At 43.2% G+C, this 23924-nt stretch overlaps 1 protein-coding gene across 1 annotated transcript in view; it reads right to left on the reverse strand.

The window, feature by feature from the left end:
* b4galnt4a (beta-1,4-N-acetyl-galactosaminyl transferase 4a) overlaps nt 1-23924 on the reverse strand; it is a 476874-nt gene that overhangs the window by 143777 nt on the left and 309173 nt on the right. The window contains exon 7 of the mRNA XM_045227106.1: nt 10323-10390. Coding sequence (XP_045083041.1) covers nt 10323-10390 — 68 coding nt within the window. The remainder of the gene's footprint in view (nt 1-10322; nt 10391-23924) is intronic.

Here is a 23924-nt window from a genome sequence, read left to right on the forward strand (position 1 = left end):
GTTTTAAAACAGATTTCCTGCAATTCTGCATAGTAGGTTAATGATTTATGTTCACTAGGCCTATTTGGTCAATTGATTTGTATTGATAGTTCACCTCTCTGTTTTCTTTTATTCTGTAATAGGGTATATTGTATTCAAGCTAATCAAATCTAAGTTTATTTATGATACAGCGTAATACAGATACACAATACAATTAAATGCCTACTCGCAACTAAAGCTCTCATCGCAAACAATGCAATGAGATTAAACTATATGTATTTTTATTTACAGTGTATTCGGAAAGTATTCAGACCCCTTGACTTTTTCCAAATGTTGTTACATGACAGCCTTATTCTAAAATTGATTAAATCCTTTTTTTTCTCATCAATTCACACACAATACCCCAAAATGACAAAGCAAAATCAGGTTTTTAGAAGTTTTAGCAAATGTATTAAAAATAAAAAATGGAACTACCTTATTTAGATAAGTATTCGGACCCTTTGCTATCAGACTCGAAATTGAGCTCAGGTGCATCCTGTTTCCAGTGAGCATCCTTGAGATGTTTCTACAACTTGATTGGAGTCCACCTGTGGTAAATTCAATTTACATAAGTATTCAGACCCTTTACTCAGTACTTTGTTGAAGCACCTTGTAGTATCTAAACAGTTTATGATTTTGCTGACGTTTGCAAATGGTGTGTTAGAGGAACTTGGCTCTGCTTGCGGAAACATCTGGAAAACATTATTATAGGGGCCCCCTAAAACAGAGGAGAGTCTGCTATGTAGAGGCCAGGGATTGGTCTATTAAAATCACGCCATATTATGTTACATAGGATATAAATACCATGTTTTGAACAAAGGACGGAGAGAATAACATATTAGAGATTGGGTCAGTTGTTCTCCAGATTTCTGCAGGAGTCTGTAAATTGATACTGTAATCTTTGATGTAATAAACCATTATAATCAAGGACAGTGTCAGCGGATTTCTTGTCATCACAGCATATCAGCATCGTTGTCTTGACACCACAGAATGGCGGCAAGGATTTTTGGGACGTGTTGCGTCTCCTCAGCGTTCCATTCATGAGCTACGAAGTGACTCCCGCTCAAGACGCCGGCAGATAAGGTGCGCTTTCTCACAAACTTTGGGCGCTGGTCGGTTCGTGTGCTGTGTGTGTGCGTTGAGGAGATGTACCGTTTAAGAACTTGTGTGTGCACCTTGCTCTTATTTGCTGTGTGATGAGAATCTGTTCTAAATTTCTAAATTTGTTTGCGTTGGGAACAACGCAAACATAGGGGAGTGTCTATAGGAATTGTTAACACTGGGCACACGGATATTTGGCTTGAATAAAAATTAAAAGGAGTGTCCAGGGATAGCATGAAGGAATAAGGCCAGGAAATAAGGAAAAAATATACTTTTAGAACGTCGCTGATTTAAGGAAGCCCTCAAACGAGGCGATCATTAAGATGGGCCATAAATCCTAGGAGAGTCACTAGGTTGACTTTCGGGTCAGTTCTGGGAACTGTGAGTTTGTGGAAGATACATTTAATTGTACGTTACCTCTCGACATATAGTTGACGAGGTATGTGTTCGAAGTAACCTCTCATTGAATATCTGCAACTCGAGGTAGCAGAAATTTAGGAAGGAACAATGAGAAATAAGGAGCGACGGTAGCATGCTTAGTGTATTGTATGAACGGATGCATTCCTCTTGAATTGTGTGTGTGTGTGAGAGGAAGAGAGCCTATGCGTGTGTGTGAATGGGGAGGTCTCTGCTGTGTGTCGACTAAGGCTATGACAACAGGGGTTTTAGTTTTTTGTAAGGAAAAATGTTAGTTAAGGTTAAAATCTTATGAGTCTCCATTAGAGAGAACGTTAATACTTGTTAACTATATATGAGCCCCTGGGAGGACGTTACGGTTAAAACCTTATATGAGTCTCTATAGAAGAGAACGTTTAATAATTGTTAAAAAAACTATGAGCCCCTGGGAGGACGATTATTTATAAATACCATGTTTTGAACAAAGGACGGAGAGAATAACATATTAGAGATTGGGTCAGTTGTTCTCCAGATTTCTGCAGGAGTCTGTAAATTGATACTGTAATCTTTGATGTAATAAACCATTATAATCAAGGACAGTGTCAGCGTATTTCTTGTCATCACAGAATATCAGCATCGTTGTCTTGACACCACAACCTTTTGCAGCGTTTACAGCCTTGAGTCTTCTTGGGTATGACGCAACAAGCTTGGCACACCTGTATTTGGGGAGTTTCTCCCATTCTTCTCTGCAGATTGTCTCAAGCTCTGTCAGATTGGATGGGGGGCGTTGCTGCATAGCTATTTTCAGGTCTCTGGCTGGGCCACTCAAGGACATTCAGAGACTTGTCCTGAAGCCACTCCTGCATTTTCTTGGCTGTGTGCTTAGGGTCGTTGTCCTGTTGGAAGGTGAGCCTTTGGCCCAGTCTGAGGCCGAATCTTGTTTCTCATGGTCTGAGAGTCCTTTAGGTGCTTTTTGGCAAACTCCAAGCGGGCTGTCATGTGCCTTTTAGTGAGAAGTGGCTTCCGTCTGGCCACTCTACCATAAAGGCCTGATTGTCCTTCTGGAAGGTTCTCCCATCTCCACAGAGGAACTCTGGAGCTCTGTCAGAGTGACCATCGGGTTCTTGGGGCACTTCCCTGACCAAGGCCCTTCTCCCATGATTGCTCAGTTTGGCCGAGTGGCCAGCTCTAAGAAGAGTCTTGGTGGTTCCAAACTTCTTCCATTTAAGAATGATGGAGGCCACTGTGTTCTTGGGGACCTTATGCAGAAATGTTTTGGCACCCTTCCCCAGATCTGTGCCTCGACACAATCCTGTCTCGGAGCTCTACGGACAATTCCTTCGACCTCATGGCTTGGTTTTTGCTCTGACATGCACTGTCAACTGTGGGACCTTATATAGACAGGTGTGTGCCTTTCCACATCATGTCCAATCAATTGAATTTACCACAGGTGGACTCCAATCAAGTTGTAGAAACATCTCAATGATGATCAATGGAAACAGGATGCACCTGAGCTCTATTTCGAGTCTCATAGCAAAGGGTCTGAATACTTATGTAAATAAGGTAGTTCTGTTTTTTATTTTTAATACATTTGCAAAAACATATAAAAACCCGTTTTCGCTTTGTCATTATGGGGTATTGTGTGTAGATTGATGAGGAAATGTTTTCATTTAATCAATTTTAGAATAAGGCTGTAACATAACAAAATGTGGAAAAAGGTAAGGGGTCTGAACACTTTCCAAATGCACTGTACATTAGGCTATAGCCTACAAATAGCTATACCACGTAGTTGTAAGCCTATTAGGCAGTACTGCAAATTAGTGCAGTACTGCCTAATTAGCCTAAATTAGTTCGTTTTTTCCTGAACTGGCCAAATGGCAGAGCTAACATTCAGCTATCCTTCAGCACCACAAGCTGCTTCAACTTCTTTAACATCATTGCACGGTCCTGGTGCTGTCCTTTAAGAACAATGATGGGCCAATCCAATCGTTTAAAATAAAACTCTTCAAGATCTGTTGCCTACACCTAATAGTGATATTCATGTATTATTAGTATTACAAATAGAATATTATCACTTCTTACAATGGTGGTCGTTTAGTAAAGTTAAATCAAAGCTGAATCAATGTCTGGCAAGGTCACATAATGATTAATTAGGATTTTACATAACAAAACCAAATATAATAGCATAGTAGGCCTATAACTTTACTGTTACACCAAAACCACCTCCTCATTTCAAATGAGATTGTAGGATGGTTAGCTGAAGCTGAATAGTCATCCCCCCCCCCCAAAAAAAAACTCAACAGATCGCACCACTTGGTAGGATATATGGCTATGCTAGGTATTACTGCACTGTTGGAACATACGCATTAAGCTACACCTGCGATAACATCTGCTAAATATGTGTATGGGACCAATACAATTTGATTTGATTGAAACATAATACAGGAAAGGCTTATAGTTTGCTAGCACCATCTGCTCTAATTCAGCTCACGAAACAGTAATTCAAGAAGATCGAAATGCATAGGCTATTCCCATGAAACTGATTGAGATCAATCAAATGATTGGCATGTAGATGCAATTTCACCGGTAAATCGTGGATAATTATCATTCACAATTGACAATGGTGATGGCCTATTTTGATATTAAGTATGCCTAGGTTGAAAAATATATGAAAATTGAAAAATAAAATAAAATATTGAGACAATATGTGTGGGTATAGGCAGACGTTGCAATTGGAGGATGCATTTTTTGCATATTCTTTCGGTACAAACTTTGATTGAGGAAATTGTGCTCTCTCACTTAAAAAATACACCACTGCACACACACAAACACCCCCCCCACTGAGGAACATATGAGAGTCTGCATACACTCACACTCTCCGTCTCACTCACACACACACACACACACACACACAAACACGCACTCACACAAACACACACAACCCTCCACCCCCCTCCCACACACACACACTTCTATCAAGTATCCAGTCAGCACTCCAACACAGTGCTGCATCCTGTAAGAGCCACTCAAGTAGATCCTCTTTCAGCAGAGACAATGTTATGTGTCCCAAATGGCACCCTATTCCCTAAATAGTGCACTACTTTGGGCCATGTGTCCTGGTCAAAAGTAGTGCACTATAAAGGGAATAGGGTGCCAGACTCTGGCCTGATTTATGTAGGAACCGACAGAAGGCTACTTCACACAGGGAACACTCACAGAAGGGCACTTCTGTGAGTGTTATGGTAAGACCGAGGGGCCTCTTCAATGGGATCAATAAGAACAAAAGTACAGATAGAGAGAGAGAGGTCATGAGCAGATGAGCTCCTGAATAGATTGATTTTGAGTTAGATAAACTTCAATTTTTCCACAAGATCATATACAGGATAATACCCTCCACAACATAACCTTCACTGCAAATCAAAACTACAAACCTACAACCTGATTTTGGACAAAATTACCTGGAAGGATTCCTGCTACCAAAGATTCTTATTCTCAAGGACTATACAGCAGATGCTCTGGGAAACCAATGACCAGCAACAGAAGCACAACAGAAACCTGAAAATACCATCCAACCTGGTGAGTAATGTTTAGTCTGAAGCTACTTTTAAAGCCAAGAAGAAAAATAAATTACAATCAACTATTTTACTTTATAAGGACTGAATGCTAAGTTAAGGCTACCAAGCTTGCTAGGACAGAACAGATCCTGCTGGAACTTCAATTAACACTGAGGTGTGAAGTGAGAGGTGGTCCTCTGTAGCTCAGCTGGTAGAGCACGGCGCTTGTAACGCCAAGGTAGTGGGTTCAATCCCCGGGACCACCCATACACAAAAATGTATGCACGCATGACTGTAAGTCGCTTTGGATAAAAGCGTCTGCTAAATGGCATATTATTATTATAAAGCCCTTGAGCCCACAGGCACAAACAACCTGAGAGCACAGCAGGAAAGGGTGGCCACAGCACTCAAGGGAGTGATTTGAAAAAGCTTCTTCTACTTTCCCCAACGCACAAGTGGTTTTTCTCCACCCTGCTACCAAGAAGATACTTTCACCCTGCTACCATACAGCGGGTAAACACAAGTATTTCCCATGACTGTGCCTCAAAACCAAATGTTTACCTGGCCCACCACTCCACCCTGGACTTGAACAGCCTTTACGATCAGGTCCTCCTATACAACGCAGCAGTGTCCACCTTCGCCAGGACCCTAAAGGACATCGCCCTCAACCGCAGCCCCAACACCTCACACAGGAGCAACAAATCAACAGACACCCCGCCCAGACCAGCGAGACACTCTCCCAGACATGCGGGAAACAAACAGGCCCAACCCCCACTCTTACACTAGCCTAAGCCAATGGCATGCTCAGCAGGCTCTTCTCACACTTACTGGACTTAGGCCAAACCACACGACTAACAACATTGAACACTTTATAGAACACAAACCTTCACTATCTCATCCTGGAATATCCAAGGCCTGAGGTTATCTGCCTTTGGCCTAAAGAGCAGGAACCTGGACAGAAATACAGACATTGTCATCCTACAAGAAACATGGTATAGAGGAGATGGACCCACTGGTTGCCCTCTAGGTTACAGAGAGCTGGTAGTCCCATCCACCAAACTACCAGGTGTGAAACAGGGAAGGGACTCAGGGGGTATGCTAACTTCGTATAGAGCAGACCTAACTCACTCTATTAAATTAATCAAAACAGGAACATTTTACATTTGGCTAGAAATTCAAAAGGAAATAATCTCAACAGAGAAAGATGTCCTCCTGTGTGATACCTATATCCACCCACTAGAATCCCCATACTTTAACAAAGACAGCTTCTCCATCCTAGACGGGGAAATCAATCATTTCCAGAGAGCATTTCATAGTCTGTGGTGACCTAAATGCCAGAACTGGACAAGAACCTGACACGGTCAGCACACAGTGGGACAAACACCTACCTGGAGTTGACAGCGTTCCCTCCCCCATATGTCCCCCTAGGCACAACTACAACAACATAACCAACAAAAACGGGTCACAACTCCTGCAGCTCTGTCATATGCTGGGTATGTACATAGTCAATGGTAGGCTTTGAGGGGACTCCTACGGTAGGTACACCTATAGCTCATCTCTTGGCAGTAGTACTGTAGACTACTTTATCACTGACCTCAACCCAGAGTCTCTCAGAGCGTTCATAGTCAGTCCACTGACACCCCTGTCAGATCACAGCAAAATCACAGTCTACTTGAACAGAGCAATACTCAATCATGAGGCATCAAAGCCAAAGGAAGTGAATAATATTAAGAAATTATATAGCTGGAAAGAAAGTAGTGTGGAAACTTCCTGGACAAAATGTTTCACTGTAATAGTGAAGGTGTAAACTTGGCAGTAGAAAACCTAAACAGTATATTTGTCCTCTCAGCTTCCCTATCAAATCTAAACATTTCAAGCAGACAACCTAAGAAAATTATCAACAATGACAAATGGTTTGATGAAGAATGCAAACACCTAAGAAAGAAATTGAGAAACCTATCCAACCAAAAACATAGAGACCGAGAAAACCTGAGCCTACTCCTTCACTATGGTTAATCACAAAAACAATACAGATGTCACGACTTCCTCCGAAGCTGCCTCCCCTCCTTGTTCGGGCAGGCTTCGTGTTCGTCGTCACTGGCCTTCTAGCCACTGCCGCTCCATATCTCATCATTCCATTTGTCTTGTCTTGTCAATTACACACACCTGGTTCATATTCCCCTCATTAGTACGTGTTTAAGTGTTCCCCTGCCCCCTTGTCCTTGTGGGTGATTGTTCATTGTGAGGATTAGTAGCTCGGTTGAGCTCAGTATTTTTTATTGGCAGGGTATTTTCCCCGTGTGCATGTTTGTTCCAGTGCGTCTGTTTTGCGCACTGGACTGGTTACGCTGGATTACGGAATAAACTCTGTATACTGTGATTTACCCTCCTGCGCCTGACTCCTTCAAATCACGCATCACAACAGAAATACACTGCAGAAAAAGAAGGAACAGCATGTCAGAAATCAGCTAAATGTATTTGAATAATTCATTGAATCTACCACTTCTGGGAAAATTGGAACACACTAAACAAACAACACAAAGAGTTACCTATCCAAAACGGAGATGTATGGATAAACCACTTCTCCAAGCAAAAACATATACATGATCAAATACAAATCTTAGATGCAACTCTTAAATACTACCAGAACCCACTGGATTCTCCAATTACATTGAATGAACTACAGGACAAAATACAAACCCTCCAACCCAAAAAGGCCTGTGGTGTTGATGTATCCTAAATGAAATGATAAAATATACAGACCACAAATTCCAATTGGCTATACTTAAACTCTTTAACATCAACTTTAGCTCTGGCATCTTCCCCAATATTTGGAACCAAGGACTGATCACCCCAATCCACAAAAGTTTAGACAAATTTGACCCCAATAACTACCGTGGGATATGCGTCAACAGCAAGCTTGGGATAATCCTCCGCATTATCATTAACAGCAGACTTGTACATTTCCTCAGTGAAAACTATGCACTGAGCAAACGTCAAATTGGCTTTTTACCAAATTACTATACAACAGACCACGTATTCACCCTGCACACCCTAATTGACAAACAAACAAACCAAAACAAATGCAAAGTCTTCTCATGCTTTGTTGATTTCAAAAATGTGGCATGAGGGTCTGCTATATAAATTGACGGAAAGTGGTGTAGGGGGAAAAAACATACAACATTATACAATCCATGTACACAAACAACAAGTGTGCGGTTAAAATTGGCAAAAAACACACACATTTCTTTCCACAGGACAGTGGGGTGAGACAGGGATGCAGCTTAAGCCCCACCCTCTTCAACATATATATCTACAAATTGGTGAGGGTACTAGAACAGTCTACAGCACCCGGCCTCACCCTACTAGAATCTGAAGTCAAATGTCTACTGTTTGCTGATGATCTGGTGCTTCTGTCCCCAACCGAGGAGGGCGTACAGCAGCACCTAGATCTTCTGCACAGATTCTGTCAGACCTGGGCCCTGACAGTAAATCTCAGTAAAACAAAAATAATGGGTGTTCCAAAAAAGGTCCAGTTGGCAGGAGCACAAATACAAATTCCATCTAGACACTGTTGCCCTAGAGCACGCAAAAAAAAACGATACATACCTCGGCCTAAACATCAGCGCCACAGGTAATTTCCACAAAGCTGTGAACGATCTGAGAGACAAGGCAAGAAGGGCCTTCTACACCATCAAAAGGACCATAAAAATCAACATACCAATTAAGATCTGGCTAAAAATACTTGAATCAGTTTCTATAACTATACCCATTGCCCTTTATGGTTGTGAGGTCTGGGGTCCGCTAACCAACCAAGAATTCACAAAATGGGACAAACACCAAATTGAGACTCTGCATGCAGAATTCTGCAAAACTACCCTCTGAATACAACGTAAAACACCAAATAATGCATTCAGAGCAGAATTAGGTCAATACCCGCTAATTATCAAAATCCAGAAAAGAGACGTTAAATTCTACAACCACCTAAAAGGAAGTTATTCCCAAACCTTCCATAACAAAGCCATCACCTACAGAGAGATGAACCTGAATAAGAGTCCCCTAAGCAAGCTAGTCCTGGGGCTCTGTTCACAAACACAAACAGACCCCGCAGAGCCCCAGGACAGCAACACAATTAGACCCAACCAAATTACGAGAAAACAAAAAGATAATTACTTGACACACTGGAAATAATTAACAAACAAAAACTGAGCAAACTAGAACGCTATTCAACCCTAAACAGAGAGTACACAGTGGCAGAATACCTGACCCCTGTGACTGATCCAAAATTAAGGAAAGCTTTGACTATGTACAGACTCAGTGAGCATAGCCTTGCTATTGAGAAAGGCCGCCGTAGGCAGACCTGGCTATCAAGAGAAGACAGGCTATGTGCATACTGCCCACAAAATGAGGTGGAAACTGAGCTGCACTTCCTAACCTCCTGCCAAATGTATGACCATATTAGAGACACATATTTCCCTCAGATTACACAGACCCACAAAGAATTTGAAAACAAATCCAATTTTGATCAACTCCCATATCTATTGGGTGAAATGCCACAGTGTGCAATCAAAGCAGCAAGATTTGTGACCTGTTGCCGCAACAAACGGGCAACCAGTGAAGAATAAACACCTTTGTAAATACAACCCATATTTATTACATTTACATTTTAGTCATTTAGCAGACGCTCTTATCCAGAGTGACTTACAGTTAGTGAGTGCATACATTTTTCTTACTGGCCCCCCTGTGGGAAACAAACCCACAACCCTGGCGTTGCAAGCACCATGCTCTACCAACTGAGCTACAGGGGTTTTATGTTTATTTATTTTCCATTTTGTACTTTATTTGCACATTGTTACAACACTGTATATAGACATAATATGACATTTGAAACGTCTTTATTCTTTTGGAACTTTTGTGAGTGTAATGTTTACTGTTCATTTTTTATTGTTTATTTCACTTTAGTTTATTATCTATTTCACTTGCTTTGGTAATGTAAACATATGATTCCCATGCCAATAAAGCCCCTTACATTGAAATGTAATTTAATTGAGAGGCTCATTGTCCTGATTAGCTGTGTTTGGTGTTGTCATTGTTGGGGCTGTTATTGTTGACAGCATGCCCTTCCAAGTGCTGCATGGTCAGCATCAGACGCAACAAGATGTTGGTGAAAACGATGCTGCTTTCCACTTTTCTGTGCATCACTCTGTGTATCACTCTGTGTGTGTGCATGTGTATGTTGTCCCAGGTACTTACTGCACAGACTTTGAGGACTGGGACATAAACTTGCTGAACTCCCCTGGAGCAGTCCACTCAGTCCCCAGCTGTAACACACAGGAGTGAGAGATTAAAGAGTGTGAGAGAGGGGGAGGAAAGAAAGGCAGAAGAGAGATCGAGCGGGAGAGAGAGAGCGACGGAGAGGGGGGAAGGAAAGAGAGAGAGAGGGAGAGAGAGGGGGAGGAAAAAGAGGTAGACAAAAAATAAAAATAAAGAAGAAAACGATCGAGCAAGCATGTGAGCGAGACATAAAAAATTAACATAATATACAGGTTGTACACTGAGTATAAAAAGCATTAAGAACCACTACTCTTTCCATGACATAGACTGACCAGGTGAATCCAGGTGAAAGCTGTAAACCTTTTTTGATGTCAGTTGTTAAATCCACTTCAATCAGTGTAGATCAGGGATGGGTAACTGGCAGGCCGCGTGCCCCCCTCCCCCCTTTTGCCCTCAGAACAGCCTCAATTTGTCGGGGCATGGACTCTTCAAGGTGTCGAAAGCCACAGGGATGCTGGTCCATGTTGACTCCAATGCTTCCCACAGTTGTGTTGTATTATTATTCACACACACACAGTGATGGAGGAATGAAGGTGTATTAGTTAAAGCACAGAGCTCTCTTAAGCTCCTCTCGAGCATTCACTCTCTGCATCCCAAGTGGATCTCTATTCCCTATATAGTGCACTACTTTTGACCAGGGCCCATACCTCTGTCTGTGTCCTTGATGGCTTAAAGCTGATCGCCAGTCAGGGCTTGGCATCTTTAATGAAAACGTCATTACAAGGCCGAGAATAAAGAATTGTGCAGCTAGTACAACCAAGTTACATGAACGGAAGAACAAACTGGAGGGACAGATACTCCAATCTCCGCTGTGGAGCTTTGCAGTTCCTTCAGGGTTATCTTTGGTCTCTTTGTTGCCTCTCTGATTAATGCCCTCCTTGCCTGGTTCGTGAGAACGTTTTCTGGCCACTTTTGGAGGACAGTGAACCGGTCAATATCAAAAATACTTTTCCATGCATGCATTTGTTATTGGGACCCCATTCACTCCCTATAAACCGGTATGCTGTCACTCCTAGCAGTAGCTCTGTTATAAAATTGTTATAGCAATAGCATAAAATTCATAATAGCAGTTATAGTATGCTTTTATTTGCAATCCTCTCCACCAGCTCTCACTAGCACTGTTATAAAATAGCATGTAATTAAATAGTAATAGAATAATAGTAGTATATCAGCTAAGAGCCCATTCCCTCCCTCCCACCTTTCCTCGCCTTTAGCTCATATTCTGCACCAATGAGAGCTGCATCTAAATATGAGAGGGAGTGTGACGGAGAAGAGTAGAGAAAACCACAGGGGATCACTTCTTCCTCCAGCACAGTGACTAAAATATTTATTTCATTTATTTATTTATAGTTCCATTTTCCAACTCCGATCCCATCCTGACATGGAAGGTTCGGTCAAACAAGAAATCCATAATCCAGTTGTACATTCTCCCACTAATACCCATTCCATTCCATCAGTAGACCTTCCCGCCACATTGTAGCATATGCTTTTTCAATGTCAAAATATACTATTGACATCACTTCCTTCATTGCCAAAGCTTTGCCACCTCAGTACTAACTGTAACCAATCCATCAAGGGTAGTCCGTCCTTTTTTGAATCGTATTTATTTATTTATAGGGGACAATGCACATTAATCAACATCAATGTTACAATAATGCAACATCCATGTAAATTTGCCGGGGTTAGCCAAAAGCTAATTTGCACTCGTAGTCCCAGGGCAGATAAGGGCAATTACACAGCCACAATTCAAATACTCACTAAAACAATACAAAATACAAATACATTACATCCAATAATATATAATTCTAACAACAACAACAACACTATCATTAACTGTCGTCTTACATATGAGGAACCACAGATAACTCATGAGTACAGGTTTGGATAGATTTGAGCCATGTTTTCAATTTAAATGTAAAAGTACAATAATCAGTGTAGCTTCTCAAGTACATGGGCATTGTATTCCAGTATATTGTAGATCTAACAGAGAAGGCCGATTGAACCAAATTTACTGTGGAGAGAGAGCTAGAGAGAGAGGGAGAGAGAGAGAGATACTGGGACGGAGAAGTGATGGCGAGAACATAGAGAAAGAATGAGAGAAGGAGAAAGGGAGAGAAACAAAGGAGAGATAGAGAAGGAGAGAGTGAGATGATGAGCAAGAGGAAAGAGAGACAGAGAGACAGACAGACCGAAAGAGAGAGACTGACAGAACAACAGAGAGAGAGAGAAGTGAAACATAACAAATGAGATTAAACAGATGAGAAATGAGAGAAAGAGAGAGCATCCCTGCCAGGAGCCTCTACGAGACGCTGGACTCATCAGGCTCCACAGTGCCTCCTCTCTGCCCTGCAGTCGAATCCCAGCCCATTAATTTCCTCACCCAGCCAAAGCAACTAACTAGAACCCCTGCTGTTGCTGATCCGTAATGAAAGAATAAGGCCAGGATCACAGCGGGCTCAGCTTTAATTATTAGTGTTGGCCATCTCTCTGGTTTGGAAGCAGGGGAGGGCACATTGTGTGGTGTAGTAACTGATCACCCCCTTCTCAGTTTGTATACAAAGAGAGAGAGCTTACTTCTGGGCCGCTTTGTTGGTCTGACAGGAAATACACAGAAACACATAGAAAGAATTCACGCAGGCACACACACACACACACACACACACACACACACACACACACACACACACACACACACACACACACGCACACACAGTATGAGACACGCACACACATGCACACACACACACATACACACACGCACACACATACTTCCTAGGAGGGATGTACAGACTGTCCCTTCACACTCTCAGGAGCCGGTAGAACTGTGGAGCAGCAGCTACAATGCCTTGCAAAAGTATTCATCCCCCTTGACACTTTTCCTATTTTGTTGCATTACAACCTGTAATTTAAATAGATTTTTATTTGGATTTCATGTAATGGAAATACACAATATAGTCCAAATTGGTGAAGTGAATCGATAAATAATGGAAAAGTGGTGCGTGCAAATGTATTAACCCCCTTTACTATGAAGCCCCGAAATAAGATCTGGTGCAACCAATTACCTTCAGAAGTCACATAATTAGTTCAATAAAGTCCACCTGTGTGCAATCTAAGTGTCACATGATCTCGAGATATACAGTATATATACTCCTGTTCTGAAAGGCCCCAGAGTCTGCAACACCACTAAGCAAGGGGCACCACCAAGCAAGCGGCACCATGAAGACCAAGGAGCTCTCCAAACAGGTCAGGGACAAAGTTGTGGAAAAGTGCAGATCAGGGTTGGGTTATAAAAAAATATCTGAAACTTTGAACATCCCACGGAGCACCATTAAATCCATTATTAAAAAATGGAAAGAATATGGCACCACAACTGTCACGATCGTCGTAATGAGTGGACCAAGGCGCAGCGTGAAATGCGTACATCTTTTGATTGAGTACTATTAACAATAACAAAACAACAAAACGAAACGTGAAGTCCTCGGTCATAAACACAAACCTACACGGAACAAGATCCCACAAAAGACAAGTGCACAACAGGCTGCATAAGTATGGTTCCCAATCAGAGACAACGAGCCACAGCTGTCTCTAATTGGGTACCACCCCGGCCAACATAGAAACACATAAACTAGAACAAGAACATAGAAAACGAAACATAGAACCTAACACCCAGAAACTAACACAGAAACGAACACCCTGGCTCAACATATAAAAGTCCCCAGAGCCAGGGCGTGACAGTACCCCCCCCAAAGGCGCGGACTGCGACCGCGCCAACTTAACCCAACAGGGGAGGGGCCGGGTGGGCATTCCGCCTCGGAGGCGGATCCGGCTCCGGGCGTGACCACCACCCTCTAACTAACCCCCCGTAGCGCCCCTGGTCTGGTCTGGCCCCGCTGGCTGGAGCTGGACTGGACATCGGTGGAGCGGATTGCTTAGGCTCCGGTGTGGAGCAGCTGACCGGTACCTGACCAGGCACCGGTGAAACAGGCACGGGCTGTGCCGGACTGACGACGCGCACCACAGGCTTGGTGCGGGGAGCAGGAATAGGCCGGACCGGGCTGACGACGCGCACCACTGGCTTGGTGCGGGGAGCAGGAATGGGCCGGACCGGCTGACGACGCGCACCACTGGCTTGGTGCGGGGAGCAGGAACGGGCCGAACGGGCTGGCGACGCGCACCACTGGCTTGGTGCGGGGAGCAGGAACGGGCCGGACCGGCTGACGACGCGCACCACTGACTTGGTGAGGGGAGCAGGAACAGGCCGGACCCGGGCTGGCGACGCGCACCACTGGCTTGGTGCGGGAGCAGGAACAGGCCGGACCGGCTGGCGACGCGCACCACTGGCTTGGTGCGGGGAGCAGAAACAGGCCGGACCGGCGGGCGACGCGCACCACTGGCTTGGTGCGGGAGCAGAAACAGGCCAGACCGGGCTGGTGACGCGCACCACTGGCTTGGTGCGGGGAGCAGGAACAGGCCGGACCGGGCTGGCGACGCGCACCACAGGCTTGGTGCGAGGGACAGGAACAGGCCGGGCCGGGCTGGCGACGCGCACCACAGGCTTGGTGCGAGGGACAGGAACAGGCCGGGCCGGGCTGGCGACGCGCACCACAGGCTTGGTGCGAGGGGCAGGAACAGGCCGGGCCGGGCAGGCGACGCGCACCACAGGCTTGGTGCGAGGGGCAGGAACAGGCCGGGCCGGGCTGGCGACGCGCACCAAAGGCTTGGTGCGAGGGGCAGGAACAGGCCGGGCCGGGCGGGCGCACCAAAGGCTTGGTGCAGGGGCAGGAACAGGCCGGGCTGGGCTGGCGACGCGCACCCCAGGCTTGGTGCGAGGGGCAGGAACAGGCCGGGCCGGGCTGGCGACGCGCACCACAGGCTTGGTGCGAGGGGCAGGAACAGGCCGGGCCGGGCTGGGAACACGCACCACTAACTTAGTGCGGGGAGCAGGATCGGGATGACTCTAAGCATACTGCTAAAGCAACACTTGTAAATGTCTTGGAATGGCCTAGTCAAAGCCCAGACCTCAATCCAATTGAAAATCTGTGGTATGACTTAAAGATTGCTGTACACCAGTGGAACCCATCCAACTTGAAGGAGCTGGAGCAGTTTTGCCTTGAATAATGGTAAAAAATCCCAGTGGCTAGATGTGCCAAGCTTATAGAGACATACCCCAAGAGACTTGCAGCTGTAATTGCTGCAAAAGGTGGCTCTACAAAGTATTGACTTTGGGGGGGATAGTTATGCACGCTCAAGGTTTCTGTTTTATTTCTTGTTTGTTTCACCCCCAAAAATATTTTGCATCTTGAAAGTGGTAGGCATGTTGTGTAAATCAAATGACACAACCCCCCCCAAAATCAATTTTAAATCCAGGTTGTAAGGTAACTTGTAAGGTCTTGACATCAAATGTTTCAGACCTGAATAGTGGAGTTTCAAAACATATCAGTTTGAAATGTGTCAGATTCTATGTCCGTTTCTGATAAATAGTGGCAGTGTTTGACACAATGAATCCAGGTTCATAGATATATCCTGACACATTTGACACATTGTGTCTGATAGTTTACGGTAATGTCATTATTCTCTCAAAGTAACGTCATTGGCTGTTTGTGAGACGGTCAACGTTGACTCTGGTATTTGTCAAGGCTCTCCACAAGCAGTGACTTGATTTCAACAAGAAGACTTTAATGGACCCAACAAAGTCGACGAAGGATTTCAATAAAGAGCTCAGTATAGGTCCGTATTAACAAGATTAGGGTGGGAGGTCCAGTAGAAACACAAAATCACTTCCTTGACAACTTCCTTCACAACAGCTCTGTACTGCTCGGCGAAGCGCAAGAAGTATGAATGCCATGACTTCTGCAGAGGCCATATCACCGTAAATGCTGCACGGCCAATGCAGACACCGGATTGACCATGCAGCGCCTTTAACAGTAGTTTAGGGTTTTTGCTAGCTAGTTAACTGGGAGTGTTTGTCTGGGAGTTCCATTTGTTGAGGAAGCTAGCTAGCTAGCTGGCTGGCTAGTAAGCTAGTAGCTAACAACCCTAGCTATCTATCTACAGCTCCTCCCTCATTCATCAGACAGTTGTATCGCAGCCAGCCAGGAATAGGCAAGCCCATGGGTAGCCTAGGCAGCCAATTGTGTGCACTAGATCTGCACTATCGTCTAGGATTGATTCAGGCTACAAAGGCATAATTTACCTTTAATGGCTGGCTGTTGAAAAATAAACTGGAAAAATATTTGTACTGTCTTAATAAAACAACATTTTTCAATACATGTTTTTTTTCTGATCAACTTAAGATGTTGCACACCCTTGACTGAACGCGGTGTGCAACATCCTATTTGTCCAAAAATCAGAAAATGGTGGTGGAAAATTGTGTTTTATTAAGACAGTACACATATTTTTCCAGTTCTTTACCGACCCGCCATTAAGGGGAATTTCACCCTGGGGGAATCTGGGCTTGTTTTCATCATGTCCAATGCATTTCTAGGTCAGTGAGATGTGTTTCACACATAATTGCCCAGGAGGAAGGCAGGTCTGGGCTTCGCACGCTGAATGATACACCCTTTGACGGCTTATATATAAGCTGACACATTTTTTCCAGTCTCTGAAAGACTACAACTCGTGTGGGGCAGTGCGTTGTGCTCTGGCCCTGTCCCTCCCCCTCCCCCAAGGCAGTCTTTTTTTAAAGGGAGACGGACACTAACAACACAATCCTATGGGCAAAACTTAAAGAACTGACCAGACCACAATGGCTTCAAGTGATTATGGAGCATTTTTTTGCTACATGGAGAATTTCAACCACACATGTTTCAACCTGAATATAGCGAAGAGGATTCGAAACAAATATTGGATTTAGCTAGAAGCTTAGCTACAGCCGATGCCAGTACCAAGAGGGCAGATGACAAGTAAGTTATTTTTCCTGAAAGCCACCTAGCTAACTTTAGTTTATCTACTGAAACCCATATTGTGTATTGCTGTCTAACATACTACTGTGTTACAGTGGGGGGGAAATTAAATTATTTTTCTGTTTGCTAACTTAGGTAGCTAGGTAGGTAGCTGAGCATCTAGCTAAATCCAACTCTTTGTTTTGAATCCTCTTCACTCTATTCATTACATTTTTACATTTTAGGCATTTAGCAGACGCTCTTGTCCAGAGCGACTTACAGTTAGTTAGTGAGTGCATACATTAATTTTTTTCTATATTGTTTTTCATACTGTCCCCCCGTGGGAATCGAACCCACAACCCTGGCATTGCAAGCGCCATGCTCTACCAACTGAGCTACACGGGGCCCTATTACTGTTGAAACATGTATGGTTATAATAATAATAATATGCCATTTAGCAGACGCTTTTATCCAAAGCGACTTACAGTCATGCGTGCATACATTTTTTTTTTTGTGTATGGGTGGTCCCGGGGATCGAACCCACTACCTTAGCGTTCCAAGCGCCGTGCTCTACCAGCTGAGCTACAGAGGACCACGTTGAATGTCACCAGAAGAGGTTTTACAATTGGAGATCTATTGTATCTTGATTGTAAAACCTCTTATCTTTTTAGTCATAGATAAACTAAACAGCACGCTATAACATTACAACCACCACCTAAAGCTAGGTTTACTAGCAAACGTTATCACATGACTGAAGTTGGCTAGCTAGTTAACCTGGCACCTGCTACCTTGTTACTATGCGCCAGGCCTCCCGTTTGTAACTTTTTAGCAAATGTGTAACATCAGCAACTGTAAATAGTTTTACAGCTAGCTATGTAACATAATTGATGAGGTTTTGGTTATGATTCTGACCGTGGATGCATTTCAAAATCACAAAATGATAGGCATGAAGCAAGATAGAATTTCAAAGAGATTATTGGCTATCCAGCAAACTAGCTAGCAAAGTCTACTAGCTAACACTGAGGAGAAACAATAATACAACAATTTAACTGTTGTAAATCTCTAAAACTGCTAAGGTGGTTTTACTATAAAAAATATTTGCCTAAGCATGCCTGTCAGACATGGCAGTAGCTAGATACTGTCTGCGTACCTACCTAGGTACATTTGTATGGTCTGGTCACTGTGCAAAGGTTGAGGGTTATGCCATATTTATTTTAATTAGGCTAGATATTGTTCTAAATGTAAATGTATGCATGTTCAACTAGTCTACACAAATGGTGTTATGCTGGCACATTTCAACTGTCGTTCAAACTGTGCAATGGAGTATAATTTATTAAAAATGTTTGTCTTAGAGACAATACCGTGTGGTGCCTGGGCTTCTTCCTGAAGTGGATTCTTGGAGAGAAACAGCATTCCTTGGCCTGCGTGTGTCATTGTAGCAGAACTGTATCCTGTGAACTGTATCCTTCTCAATGGATTGGACATTATGCTGGATTTCAAGCAGAAGATGACTCAAGAGGAGCTGAATGGCAGTTTGATCATGACAATACTCCTCCCACAGCTGTACAAGTGTTCCCTGAACTTACTGTTTCTTTGGAATGGCAATTTTATCATGACCACCTCTCCCATCATCTGTTGATCACAAGTTATCTTAGCTACAGATTGTTAAACCAGATAATGTGATTTAACCCTCCCGTTGTCCTAGGGTCAAAATGACCCGCCACTGTGTTGAACCAACTTTATTTAATTTTTATATTTTGGGGATCATTTGTGAGAAGGAGGCAGTGAGACTTTAAAGAAAGTATCACTGCCTCCTTCTCACAAATGATCCAAAATATATAAAAATTAAATAAAGTTGGTTCAACACAGTGGCGGGTCATTTTGACCCTAGGACAACGGGAGGGTTAAGCAAAGATTTTTGGTATCCATTACTGGATAGGTACTGTTTGTGCTACACCAGACTTTTCGACCAACCTTAGCTTGGCGATGCGGTCTTCGTTCTTAATTAGTGGAAACATGAGTCTCATAAAATGTCTGTGTCAAGTTGCAAGGGGTCAGTTTGTATTTAGAGAATGCTCAGTTATTAAAATAAATACTTGTTTTGCTCCATGAAGTAATCCAACAATGTGTACGCCACCATCTTGTCTATTACAAGTCTTCTCTCATTGATCGAGACGGGTGTCTGTCATCATGACATGGGGTGGACACTCACCAATGAGAGAAGACTTGAAATAGACAAGAGAGGGAAAAGGAAAGGGGGATTCCTAGTCAGTTGTACAACTGAAACGTGTCTTCCGCATTTGAATTATTATTATGATTATATTATTATTAGCATCATGAATCAGAGAGGTGTGGGGGCCAGCCTTAATGGACATCCACGTCATCGGCGCCCGGGGAACAGTGGGTTAACTGCCTTGCTCAGGGGCAGAACGACAGATTTGTACCTTGTCAGTTCAGGGATTCGATCCAACGACCTTTCGGTTACTGACCCAATGCTCTTACCCACCAGGTTACCTGCCACCCCGTACATTGTTGAATTACTTCATTGAGAAAAACAATTGTTTATTTTAACTACGGAGCATTTTTTAAATTCAAATGGACCACCTGCAACTGGACATGGACATTTTGAGACTCCTGTTTTGACAAATTGAGGACGAAGACAGCATCGCCAAGCTAAGGCTGTGCTTCACCAAACAGTACTCCCAGTAATGGATACCAAAAATATTTGGTTATCTGTAACAATCTGTAGCTAAAGTTCTCTGCACTTTACTACACCTGAGACACACTAAACTGTACTGTTCATACTGTATTTTTGTTGTATGTTACATTTACGATATAACATTCTTGTTGAATACCCAGTTATCTTTTTGAGTTAGCATTAAATATTGTACGCTCCCCTGTACTTTAGATGTTGACAAACATTCTTTGGATATATCTGAATGTCTAACATCTGTTTGATGCTACTGAGCCCTGTACAGCTTATATAAATATGTTCTGTGAATGCATGAAGGCAGACACATTTTTAGGAGATTGATCGAAAAGATCCATGTTTATTTCATGGTCCTTTATACAGCTTCGGTACACTGGCAATGGTGTTTGGCATGCTGGGCTTTGAAAGCAGAGTGCTTGTGGTGAGTGGTCTTGTCCCGTCTGCGGTGTATGGCCAGCTGGATAAGACTGCTGGAGTGGTGTAGGGCTCGTAGACCTTAACCACCAAGTGTTTGGACCTCTTGCATAAGATTTGCTGGTGCTGCACGTCTCCTGGAAAGACATGGTTGTGATGTTACCATTTTACAGTGCATTCGGAAAGTATTCAGACCCCTTCACTTTTTCCACATTTTGTTACGTTAGAGCCTTATTACAAATTGATTACATTGTTTTTTTCCTCATTAATCTACACACAATACCCCATAATGATGAAGAAAAAATACGTTTTTAGACATTTTAGCAAATGTATTCTAAATAAAAAATGGAAATATCAGATTTACATAAGTATTCAGATCCGTTACTCAGTACTTTGTTGAAGCATCTTTGGCAGTGATTACAGCCTTGAGTCTTCTTGGGTATGACGCTACAAGCTTGGCACACCTGTATTTGGGGAGATTTTCCCATTCTTCTCTGCAGATCCTCTCAAGCTCTGTCAGGTTGGATGGGGAACATCACTGCACAGCTATTTTCAGGTCTCTCCAGAGATGTTCGATCGGGTTCAAGTCCGAGATCTGGCTGGGCAACTAAAGGACATTCAGAGACTTGTCCCGAAGCTACTCCTGCGTTGTCTTGGCTGTGTGCTTAGGGTCGTTGTCCTGTTGGAAGGTGAACCATAGCCCCAGTCTGAGGTCCTGAGTGCTCTGGAGCAGGTTTTCATCAAGGATCTCACTGTACTTTGCTCCGTTCATCTTTCCCTCGATCCTGACTAGTCTCCCAGTCCCTGCCACTGAAGAAAATCCCCAAAGCCTGATGCTGCCACCACCATGCTTCACCGTAGGGATTGTGCCATGTTTCCTCCAGACATGACATTTGGCATTCAGGCCAAAGAGTTCGATCTTGGTTTTATCAGACCAGATAATCTTGTTTCTCATGGTCTGAGTCCTTTAGGTGCCTTTTGGCAAACTCCAAGCGGGCTGTCATGTGCCTTTTACTTAGGAGTGGCTTCCGTCTCGCCACTCTACCATAAAGGCCTGATTGGTGGACTGCTGCAGAGATGGTTGTCCTTCTGGAAAATTCTCCCATCTCCACAGAGGAACTCTGGAGCTCTGTCAGAGTGACCATCGGGTTCTTGGTCACCTCCCTGACCAAGGCCCTTCTCCCCCGATTACTCAGTTTGGCCTGGCGGCCAGCTCTAGGAAGAGTCTTGGTGGTTCCATTTACATTTTAGTCATTTAGCAGACGCTCTTATCCAGAGTGCATACATTTTTTTTTTTCATACTGGCCCCCCGTGGGAATTAAACCCACAACCCTGGCGTTGCAAGCGCCATGATCTACCAACTGAGCTACACGGGTTCCAAAATTCTTCCATTTAAGAATGAAGGAGGCCATTGTGTTCTTGGGGACCTTCAATGCTGCAGAAATGTTTTGGTACCCTTCCCCAGATATGTGCCTCGACACAATCCTGTCTCAGAGCTCTACAGACAATTCCTTCAACCTCATGGCTTGGTTTTTGCTCTGACATGCACTGTCAACTGTGGGACCTTATATAGACAGGTGTGTGCCTTTCCAAATCATGTCCAATCAATTGAATTTACCACAGGTGGACTCCAATCAAGTTGATCAATGGAAACAGGATGCACCTGAGCTAAATTTCGAGTCTGATAGCAAAGGGTCTGAATACTTATGTAAATAAGGTATTTTAGTATATATATATATATATATATATATATATTTTAGCACACATTTCTAAAAACCTGTTTTTGCTTTGTCATTATGGGGTATTGTGTGTACATAATTTAATCAACTTTAGAATAAGGCTGTAATGTAACAAAATGTGGAAAACGTCAAGGGGTCTGAATACTTTCTGAATGCACTGTACACTTTTTGTGGAAAGGACGTAGGGCAACACACCTTTGTTGGTAAAGGTGTCAACCGATTGGGACCCAAGAGTTTAGAGACTAGTGTATTGTTTAGGGACAATGAGGGACATTGGGAGCTGCGTTTGAGAGGAAAAATCAGTCAACAAAGTGAATGGGCTGGGGGGCTGCAGAGGTGTGAAAAGTCTTAGGAGGACAGTTCTTACACAGTATGTATTGTTGTGTATGGGAGATTGAGGAGAAATGGGACCTTTCAATCGTTCTCATAAACAACAATACATTTACTGTCTATAAGCACAACCAAAACCCCCTTCCTCATGTAAACCTCCCCCAGCCCATTGACTCTGACAGATCATTCTTGTCAATAGTAGCAGGGCTTTTTGTAGACATGTCTTTGTATTGTGTTTTGAGAATCTGCAGAGAGAAGAATGATAAATATTTTTTGCCAATTTAGCTTCACCTTGTGCAGAGCCTAGTGTTGGAAACACATGCTTGTGGAATCAGATAATGTACCACCTACAACAAAACATTCAATGCACAATTTAACCACCCCACTAATTGTATTGCTCTCTATTAGATTGACTATCTTAGCACACCTAACATGGACATTTCAATATTGTCAGCTTGCTGTTAGCTAGTTAGCATCACTAAATAGGCAGCAAGATTGCTAACCAGCTGAGAACCAACTAACCAACCATAGACCATTTATACACATTCATCATTACTACCAATTCACAGAGTCGTGGCTGAACGATGACATGAATAACATACAGCTGGCGGGTTATACACTGCATCGGCAGGATAGAACAGCAACTTCTGGTAAGACAAGGGGTTGTGGTCTATGTATATTTGTAAACAACAGCTGGTGCACTATATCTAAGGAAGCCTCAAGGTTTTGCTTGCCTGAGGTAGAGTATCTCATGATAAGCTGTAGACCACACTATCTACCAAGAGAGTTTTCAGCTATATTCTTCGTAGCTGTCTATTTACCACCACAAACCGATGCTGGCACTAAGACCACACTCAATGAACTGTATAAGGCCATAAGCAAACAGGAAAATGCTCATCCAAAGGCGGCACTTCTAGTGGCCGGGGACTTTAATGCAGGGGAACTTAAATATGTTTTACCTCATTTCTACCAGCATGTTTATTATTATATTAATTTTTTTAGGGGGTAGATCAGCTTAATATTGCAGATAGATTGTAACTTTCATCAATGTAATTGTCTGCATCATTTCCAATCCCCCATGTTTATATATATATATATATATATATATATATATATATAACAGTGGGAAGAACAAGTATTTGATACACTGCCGATTTTGCAGGTTTTCCTACTTACAAAGCATGTAGAGGTCTGTAATGTTTATCATAGGTACACTTCAACTGTGAGAGACGGAATCTAAAACAAAAATCCAGAAAATCACATTGTATGATTTTTAAGTAATTAATTTGCATTTTATTGCATGACATAAGTATTTGATCACCTACCAACCAGTAAGAATTCCGGCTCTCACAGACAGACCTGTTAGTTTTTCTTTAAGAAGCCCTCCTGTTTTCCGCTCATTAAATGTATTAACTGCACCTGTTTGAACTCGTTACCTGTATAAAAG

This window comes from Coregonus clupeaformis, chromosome 19 (assembly GCF_020615455.1).
Source record: "Coregonus clupeaformis isolate EN_2021a chromosome 19, ASM2061545v1, whole genome shotgun sequence".
In the NCBI taxonomy this organism is placed as follows: Eukaryota; Metazoa; Chordata; class Actinopteri; order Salmoniformes; family Salmonidae; genus Coregonus; species Coregonus clupeaformis.